This window comes from Channa argus, chromosome 7, assembly GCF_033026475.1.
Source record: "Channa argus isolate prfri chromosome 7, Channa argus male v1.0, whole genome shotgun sequence".
Taxonomy (NCBI): Eukaryota; Metazoa; Chordata; class Actinopteri; order Anabantiformes; family Channidae; genus Channa; species Channa argus.
Genome location: NC_090203.1, coordinates 9,044,443 through 9,054,393, shown reverse-complemented (window position 1 = coordinate 9,054,393; position 9,951 = coordinate 9,044,443). Strand labels below are relative to the sequence as shown.

Below are 9,951 nucleotides of genomic sequence, written 5' to 3'. Positions count from 1 at the left end.
TCACTGCTACTTCATTAGAGCTTTGACCTCTAATGAAAACATGATTGCAATCAGCTGTTGAATTTTTAATGTGTGGACGTGTCGCATTCTCAAAGCACGAGCGGAACCGGGGCGCGCGCTCTGTAACAACCACCATCCTCGCAAACACTCAGCATCCCTCATCCAGGTTCAGCCGCCGGAGGGGGCCCACATGCATCGAAAGGGACCCGCGTGCACGCGCCCGGTTCCTCTCTCGCTCCCCTCTGCTTGACACCCTTTTTCTGCCGTGCGCGCTCCCGCGACGAGACAGGCTTCAGGGAGCCCGGAGAGCAGACGAGCGACAGCGGGGGAGAGAGAAAGATGGAGGTGAGGGTCGGGGAGAGACTCCTGTGCCTGGTCGTGCTGTCCAGCGTCCTCTGCGTGGGTTCAGTTTCTGGGAAATACGTCAAAGGCATCGTCAACACCAAAGAGGTGAGCTCTGTTTATTTTCTCATATATGCGGTTAGTTGCCACTTACGACACTGAGACCGCCACAGACCAACAGGAGTCGGGATCGGACTCGACTGCGTAACCACACGCAGGTGTCTCTCTGCGCTCGGCTGTTCGCGGATGGACGGAGAGGCTCCGAGCACTTCAATGTGAAGTTGCCTCGTATATTCACGTGGCTGTGTACTGCCGCCATATGACACACTCTCACCTCGATTCTGCCTTGCAGTTGCGCGCCTGCGTGCGTGTCAACTGTGGCGTATATTTTACCCTTATTATGATGCTCTATGGCATCATCGTAGCCTCGGTAAGCGGCATCCCACCAATCCACGGATACCACTGAGCCTCCAGCAGTGGTTACTCATCTTGAGATCAATTCAGCGAATCCTGCGTGATTTCTTTTACCATGTTTAAATGTAAATTAGCAGTGGGCTCTCTCTTTATTGGAAGACCTGTTACAGGTGTGCGTCACATGCCTTGTGGCGCGCAGCGGTGGTTTTAAGCTCCTTGAGAAACTGGGCTCCGTCCAGTCTGCTCAGGGGTTTGAGTCTGTTTTTAGATGGACCAGCATCGACATCGTAGCTGCCCTAAAAAGATCTGAGAGTTCAAATTGTTACAGTAACCGTACAGTTGGGGGGTGGCTCTGGGTCGTTTGTAATTCAGGAGGCTACCACCTGCTGTTCCAAATCTCTGCTGCGTATTCTCCCGAGTTTGTGAATCGAGTTTGACATATCAGAGTAGTAAAGTGGAGCCGTCTACCATTTTGTTGTGAGTTCAGAAATAGAGGCCACTCTGCAGACGAAGAAGCCTCTTAAACCACTGTCAGATAAATCTTGCATCATAATTATCTGTGTTTGTTGTGTAGCATTGTGATACACTTGTTGAAATTTCTGCAGAAGCTGCACTTTCCAGTCAACAACATCAGGTGCATCTGAAGTTTCTTCTTCATACAAACATAAAGAGGCGATTTCCCAGAGCCCAAGTTGACAAGCAAATGTCTGTTGGCAATGATTTAAACCTTAAAAAAAGCAAAATGTCCTCACATTTGGAGAGCCAGATACATCACATGCTTATCATTTTGGTTCTTGTCCTCATTAAGTCACCCAGTTCTTTCAGATTTTAACATGAGCTACTGTGTGGATCTGGTGCTTGTTTATTTATTTATTTTTTAAAGCTCCATTAATTGTCTTAAAACTAAGTATAAAAACCTAAACACTGATTTTTGTACTAAGAATGTGCACTCAGGTGCTTTTGCCTCAGATTTTCATGTCTTGCCAAAATGGGACTTGGCAGAAACAAATGTTGAAATAATTGGTTACATTTCTTGCATAGCACCTACCTGTCCTTTCCAAGACTGATTCTGTCAGGCACCAGGATATTTGAGTGAACAGGGTTTAATTCTTACTCCGGTTTAATTGTCGTGTCTCAGATATCAATGGATTTAAAACTGCGTCATTAACTGAGAGACTAGTCACCAGTTTGTTGACCCTGTCGGTCAAAATGGATAAACTGAACAAGAGTGGCTCATCAATCAATCCATCACCGCTGCTAAGATGCCCTTTAATGCAGCTCTGAATCTGCACCTGTGTTCAGTTGACCTATTGGCCAGCAATAGGTTGCACTGGGAAACTTCCAAGTGTTGGTGTATGTGTGTGTGACACTGGAGTAGAATCTCTAGTCCTCTGCAGTACAAATAAGAAGAGAGCAAGTCAACCAGCACAATTTCACATGTTTTCAGCTCGCCTGCTTTGGCATTTTTGCTTCAAAATGACCTATTTACAAATGAACTGAGTGATTTAACAATGCAGCAAAGCTAAAATAAAGAATAAGGAATTAGGAAGTGATTAAGAATAATTGGGATATGACTTTTAAACCTTTCCTACCTTTTTCTTTAACCTCATTGTGAGTTTCCGCTTACCCTTGTATGACTGAGCCTGTCTAGAATAATTTGGCAACCAAAACAACAGAGCACTTTAAATGACATTAAGCAACATCCAGCCTGACATGTTGAGAGTGTGTGTGTGTGTGTGTGTCATCAGTCATGCTTGTGCATTTCCAAGGTCACCCAATCAAAGTCCTCCCTCTGTCTCTCTCTTTCTCACATACAAACACTTCGCTCCAGCCCTATGATGCTGTAGCTGTATCAATGTCTTCAGAGGTTAAGGCATAGTTTGGGTAGCGCTGTAAATTGACAGATGCAGTTTGCCACACTGGGAGAGACGAACTGTTAAAAACCTTGGAATATCTGGAGAAATGCAGAGAAGCCATGATATCCGTCTTATGCAGCAGCCTGGTCAACTGATAGTTCATCATGTGTGGAGGCACTGATAAAATTTGCCGGCAGTACTGTAGCTATAAGGTCGGAAGAAGGTCGTGGTTTTGAATCCAGCTGGGGAAATGTGGACAGAGAGAGAAGTTAAAAACTTTCTCCTCCATCAACACAGCAGCACAGAGCCCCTGAGCACGGCAGTAAATCCACACTCTGCTTCAGCCTGTGACCTCTGTGCCAATGGGTTTCTTTTGCAGACTCGTGCTGAACATCTACTAAAGGAAAGTCCTTGTTTGACCTTACGTTGAGCTGACGTAGTGATCAGTTGCATTTTGATAGCACACACTAGCTGTTAGAGGTGTGATAATTTAACTGGGTAATTTTATTTTACCTGTCCTGTGACTAATGAACATATTTTCATCTAACACGAACAGAACCATATAAAAAATAATTAATCCATTTGTAATAAATGCAGTTAGAGTTTTTTAAGGTCACTCCGGGCGGCTTATATGTCGAAGTGTCTCTGGGCAAGACACTGAACCCCCAACAGCCCATTCCCATTCCATGCCGGCCCCAAGCCCGGTAGAAGTTGGGGTGGGTTGCGTCAGGAAGGTCATCCAGTGTAAAACTGTGCCAAATAAACATGCGCTGTGATCCGCTGTGGCGACCCTGAACTCACGGGATAAGCCGAAAGGACAAAAAAAAGTGTTATGGCAATTTAACTTGACCATATGTTAAAGTTCAATTTGATTTATATAGCTCTTTTCATACACAATAGAAGTTGAAGGTGCTTTACATCTGCATCACAGCAAATTGATAAATAATACAAAAGCACATCAAAACAACTTAATTGTTAAGCCTCAGGGACCCTCAAATCGGACAAGGAGCACCCCCTTCCAAAAAAACCCCCAAACCCCTTAACTGGAAAACCAGATGTAGCTTGTAGCCTTGTTTTGTAAAAATGTAGCTTATACAGGTTGGACTGTCTTTGGTTTAAGCAGTTATGAAAGTTTGTGGATTTGAAGAGTTGAAAAGATCATTTAAGATTTGTGATTTGAAAATGAACAAATGACCTTGAATGTTTTCTGTCTGCATTAAAAACCTAGCAGGCATATTCATTAGCATCCCTCCGCTCTCTGGACCTTCCTCTATCCTAAAATCACCAGCTCATACATCCCGAGGCAAGGCGATGCTGGATGTTAGGGTTGATAAGGCAGCAGTTTCGTAATAAAGGATTTTAACAGTATTCTTTACAGTAAAGAGGCCCACTATGTGATGTCGGATTTTAATTAATGTCACGTCTTCCTTAAAATGTGCCCGTTCTCATTCATGAAATTCACCGAACAGGACAGTTTGAAAGTCACTGAAAAGTTCTTCATGTTGACATTGGAGTAAGTCTTGAATTTTCTACTCAATCGGTTTTCATGCATCTCTTTTTAATGAGGACTTTGTCATTAGATACAAGCACCGTGTGTGTTCATGTGTCCATGAGTCCCCTGCTTTAATCTGCAAATGTGCATATATGGGTGTTTGCGTGTCTGTAAAGTGGGTGTGCATGTAAATCATCCAGAGAAACAAAGGACGACCAAGCTTGGTTGTGCTTGTGCGTGTGTGACCGTGCATGAGTGTGTTTATGTGTCGCAGCATTGTGTAACCCTGACTAATGAATCATTGAGAAACCCAGCGGTCCAGGGTTGACTTGACTAGCTGATTGGTAATTAATTGTTAATGAGGCTTAGCAAGCAAACAGGGATCTGGAGAGAAAGAGGGGGGAAAAGACAGAAAGCTACAGATGAAAGAATGGAAACTGTGAGGCAGGGAGAAAGAGAGAAGTTAGAGAGGCGGAGGGAATGAGACTGTGAGCCGCTGAGGTGATTGTATACTGCATCAAGGCATAGCACTTGATTAATGGGGTGTGTGTATATACACACACTCGCACGTGCACGCACACACTTAGTGGGGTGGCTGAGTGACTCTGCATCACAATGCAGTGGCCACAGGGAAATAAGAAGACTAGAAGGGGATTAAGGTAGACACCTCATCCACTGTTGCTGTTCTCCAGGGCTCGGTCTCTTTTTCGCTCTCCACTGACACACACACAAACACACACTAAGCTCCACTGGTCTAACTAACGGACGCTTGGTTTGGTAGCTGACGTTTGTGGAATAGCTTAAGCCCCGGTGGTGAATTGTGCTAACAGTTATCAAATGCCCCACAGACTTGTTGATGTTGCTTTGGTCCTGTTAGCCTCAGTAGACTGTCTTTAAGCTAAATATGCCACTGATATCTAACCATAGGATCAGTTGCGTATCAGTTTTGTTTGATAACCTTCTTGATGGGTGACATGAAATTTGTCTAAAGTGATCTTGTATCTTGCTTAATTTTCATACAGACTGTACATCACTGCACTATATGGACAGACATTCTAAAAAATGTGCCTCAAAATGTCCTAAACCCCCAAAGTAATCTCTTCACATTGCATATTTTCCATGACCAAAAGTCCTCTACCTAAAATGAATTGTGTATCAAAACCAATGGCACATTAGTTGAGCATACTATACACTTGTTACTTGTTACTTTTGTGCATCCAGTCTTGTGGCAACATGGTAAGGGCACAAAGCCGGGGTCCTAACATTTTTATTTTTTTCACTGGCCTTTGCAGAGCCTGTTCCTCAACCCCATCAAACACCTTTTGGAGGAAGTGAACCACCACTTGTGATCCAGGGCTTATCAACCAGCATCAGTACCTGACCTCACTAATGCCCCTGCAGCTGAAAGGGAGAAAATCTCTTCTGCCAGATTGTGATATCCTGGGTCCCTAGAAGAGTGGTTTCTGTTATAGCAGCATATTAATGTCTAAGAGTAAAAACATCCACAGGCTTTCATCTAATGTGGTAATGTCTGTATTAATCACAGTGCTGTGTGGTCACATTGATACAGTTGGTGATCATCATATCAATGTTTATATTCTGAAAGTGCAAAAAATAAATTTTGTTCAGTAGCAGGTTCGTAAATATTGTTGAGCCCTTTGAGTAATTTTATATCAGTTGATTATTCAGTACTTGCCTCTCTTGAACGTGGTCCAGGAACGAGCTTGCAAAATGCTTGAGGTTGAATGTAGTAGGTGTGTGCGTGTTTGTGTGTTTGTTTGCCCCTCAATATAGCAACCAATTCTAACTAATTATCTGTGTGGAACATTATTGTTCGGCTCCAGCTGTATACTACTGCCGTGTTATTGAGTAGGTATTCTGAAGGACGAGTTTAAGAGAAACTCTGTCTGTGTGTTGCAAATGAATGGCTTGGCCTTTTGATGTTTCTATGGCAGCTTCAAACTCAGGCATGCTACCGTTGCTATGGCAATAATTGGCGGTGGGGGGTGTGCCATGACGTTAGGTGTGATGTGTATGTGTCATGGCATGCAGTAAGAGTCTGCGACAGATGCTCGGGTAATTCTGTGTGTGTTCGTTCAACAAGGGGGTCTTGGCCTCTGGTGAGTTAAACGACAACCCCCGCCACTACCCTGACCACATCACCCTTCTCTCCTATCTCCGGGGATTCGTCTCTGGGTCAGTGCTTCCCTTGGCTGCCCTGGTTGTCATGGATACAGCCTTGAGCATCACCCAGGACGACGCATGGAGGTGGGAGTGAGTTTCGGGCTTCAGTGACTTTTGGAGTTTGCCGTGAATTATAACCCAGAGGCTCCAGGGGCTGAAGCTGGCTGGCAGCAGCAGAAATATGGCTGTGGTTTTGTTTGCTGTGATATATGGAGGCAGCAGTGCTGGCCATGCTACGCTGCTCTGGTTGCACTTTATTTCTCAGCACAGAAATTACTGTGCTTGTTTATGTAGAGAGAACACAGGGCAGAAGTAATTACAAAATGATGGTGCACAGGGAATTTTGTTGGTTGGTTGGAGATCAAGGGTTCATACCAACCAAACTTAAGGCCAGCTTTAATAGAAACACTGTGCTCCAGTCCTTGGAGAGGTTGGAATGAACAACACATTCTTGTGTGTGGTTTGAAGTTGTGGTTGTGTTTAACATTGAAAAAGTTTAATTCATTTTACCGGGAACTAAATAATACCGCAATTAGAACTTGACCATTCATCTGTATTATATAATTTCCTGATAAGACATTGTATGTCGTGTATGATTTAAAGTATACTGTGCAATTGTGCAGTAGCTTCCAATATTGCTGTATGATTTCTGTAAAAAAGATAAATGAATGTGTTTTGTCATCATACTGTATCCAGTGTCACATCACATCATTACCAGACTTGTTATGAAGGCTCAAATGATAAATCATTTATCAAAATAGTGGCAGATTTCTTTTATCTTGGTTGATTGAACACTTTATTAATGAATTATTTCCACATTTGACATAATTTCTCAAAGTTAAGAACTTACACTTTGTCTTTAACTTGTAACTATATGATTTTCTATAGAAAGATAGCTGTAAGTGAGTAGTAATCAAAGTGAAAGGTCTAAACCATTGGCTCATGCAAGTTACATAAATTTCATCACGGCAACTCCTAAAATGACTCAGATGTGTCTAGGGCTCCAGCGTCCCTGTACGTACTTTTGATGTCGTCTGTACATGCTTCTGATGAGTCGGCTGATGGTGTCCCGTGGGACCTCCTCCCAGACCTGGGTCAGGCATTCTGTGAGCTCCTGGGCAGTCTTGGTGGTGTTGGATGCATTATCCCATAGGTGTGCAATTGGCTTTAGGTCAGCAGAATGTGGGTGCCACATCAATGCCTTTGTCATCCAGGCCAGGCATTGCCCTGCACCAGAAGGAAACCCAGGACCCACTGCACCAGCATAAGATCTGACAATCATTCTGATGATTTTATCCCCTACCTCACCGCAGTTTGGTACCAACGGCTATGACATGGAGGTCTGTGCAGACCTATAGGGATATTTCTCCCCAGACCATCGTTGATGTGTAACATGCAGCACAGTTATTTTTTTGGGTTTTGTAGGGTCTGTTCCTCCTTGCACCAGGGATCAATTGCCACTCCCGGTGTTGTTTTGTTACCCTCTTATGGCCCCGTCTAGCTCCCCTGGTGTAACGACTGGTCTCCTGGTATCTACTCCATGCTCTTGAGACCATGCAGGGAGATGCATCAAACTTTCTTGCAATTGCACACACAGTATGCCTGGTGCCATCTTGGAGTAACAGGACTACATGTGGAACGTGACTAGGCTGTAGGTACACCCTCATGCAAATCCACTAGCAAAACACAAAGCTTGAAGAATTAGTCAGGAAAGTTAAGGAGAGACATGCAAATACATGCAAAACCATTACCTTTTTTGGCAGTTGTCTTGCTTTTACCTCTATTGCAGCTGTTGTCATTTTCATTTGCACCCAAGCAGGTGAAAGTGATTCACAATCATTTGTGCTCCCTAAACGGAAAGTTTCATGTTCCTTAAATTTGACTGCCTTGATGTTAAACTGTGATGATTAGGTGTTCAATTACAGTGCATTTTATTTGGTTGCTTGTGTTAGGACAACATTAAAGCTGATGATGTGTTGTTTAATTCTGTTCTTAAAATATACCTTTTTATGAAAAACTGTAAAAACCATTGCTTTGGTACTAAAAGTTTGTCAGGAGCTGCGTAAAGACACTGTACTACTGAGCCAAGTATATTATATTTGACTTTGAAACATCACTCGTCTCTATCCTAGTTGCTCATTTATGCTAAATTGAAGTCTTTCAACTGTCCTTTTGTTGACTGAATTAACTGTATAAAAGTTTCTAATTGACTCTTAATTTGACTCAGTTAAGCGGAGTAAGTCCAGTTTTAGTCTCTGTTGCTAGTCTAAAGCTGTTTCTCTCTTTTGCTTCACTAATTTTTCAAGACTCCCTGTTGACCTGATGTCTCATTTTGGTTTGGAGCTCTTCATTTACAGTGGCTGCCTCAGAGGGGCCTACTCCCCCTGGGCAGTCTTCCAGAAGTGTGTAAACTCCATATAAGTGATGTGGTGTTAGTGCTGTGTTCAGCACTATGATCCATATCTTCAGGAGGCGTCTGCCTACAGCTGTATAGTAAACAGACCACCAGTGACTACCTGCCATGGTGCTGCTGCTGCAGTGCCTTATGTAAGCTCAGTGAAGTACACTATCAGCATTAATATCTGGTCTTATGCTGCCAAGCTTATGGCAGAATAACATTAAGAGTAGATACTTTTTTTTTTTCATGTTTTTTGATTATTAAGGTGCTCAGCAGCCACTTAATGTGCTCTCTGTTTACCCTCATGAAATTTACCACCTTGGCACAAACTCCTTCCTCCACAATTTTCTTCTTTTTTCTCTTCTCATCTTCTTTACTTGTTTTTTTTTTTATTGCTGTTTATTTCTGGTCCAAGAAGAAAATCTGTTTATGTGTTGCAGAATCTAGTTCATTTTATATTTAAATTTCTTTTCATTTTTGTCCCCTCTTATCTCTTGACTACAGGACTGGGTTTTCCTCACTCGCTTCTGCTTTCTCACTGACTTTGGACATCTGGACTTCCGGTTTCGCTATCCAAAGGTAGTATGACTACATTTAAAATTTTAGTATGTTTGTGTGTCTGCATCACGCACTTGCTTTCCGTGTTTTATTTATAAAACATTTTTCTACAGTGGCCCAGCTTGCCCACACTTTTTTTCATCATCCTTTCCTTCTTCCTCTCAGCTTGTCTTTCTTTCTTTCATCTTACCTCATCCAAATTGATACTATTGCTGTCTCTCCTCTTCTTCCTTAGGCTGTTCCTGCTATACCCATCTCATACTTTTTTTTTTTTTCCGCCAATTCCTTCTTCCTACTCCTTCTCTCCCCTGCTCCATCTTTCAATGCGCCTTTTTTGTTCTTCCGCTCTGCCTTCTTTTACCCATGCCACACTTTGCAGTTTTAGCCTGCAGACTTTGGAAACAGTTTTTGTCGTATAAATCTCAAACCATCTCACTGCCTCCTCTCTGTGTGCACATCCCACCCCTGCTTTTCTCCTAATCTCCTTCATTCTCTCTCTCACTGTCTTTCCTCTCTGCAGTCTCGCTGTTGTCAGAACATATTGCTCTACTTTGATGACAGTTCTCAGTGGCCAGCTGTGTACAAGAGGCCTGAAAAGGTGAGATACTGACACCCACAAGCCCTTATTAAATAGAAATACTACTCAGTTTACAAATTTTCATCTCACTGGGATAATAAAAAAGCCCTGTGACTTCAGTTTTAATATT

The 9,951-nt window shown here is 42.9% G+C and overlaps 1 protein-coding gene across 2 annotated transcripts in view; it reads left to right on the top strand.

Annotated features, from left to right (window-relative positions):
• The first annotated feature begins 134 nt into the window (after positions 1-134).
• tmem145 (transmembrane protein 145) overlaps positions 135-9,951 on the top strand; it is a 32,137-nt gene continuing 22,320 nt past the window's right edge. The window contains exons 1-4 of one of the 2 annotated variants that reach the window (XM_067509035.1): positions 135-450; positions 5,397-5,628; positions 9,191-9,265; positions 9,765-9,842. In XM_067509035.1, coding sequence (XP_067365136.1) covers positions 5,587-5,628; positions 9,191-9,265; positions 9,765-9,842 — 195 coding nt within the window. In that variant the 5' untranslated portion in view covers positions 135-450; positions 5,397-5,586. The remainder of the gene's footprint in view (positions 451-5,396; positions 5,629-9,190; positions 9,266-9,764; positions 9,843-9,951) is intronic. The other variant, XM_067509034.1, reaches the window with a different exon arrangement.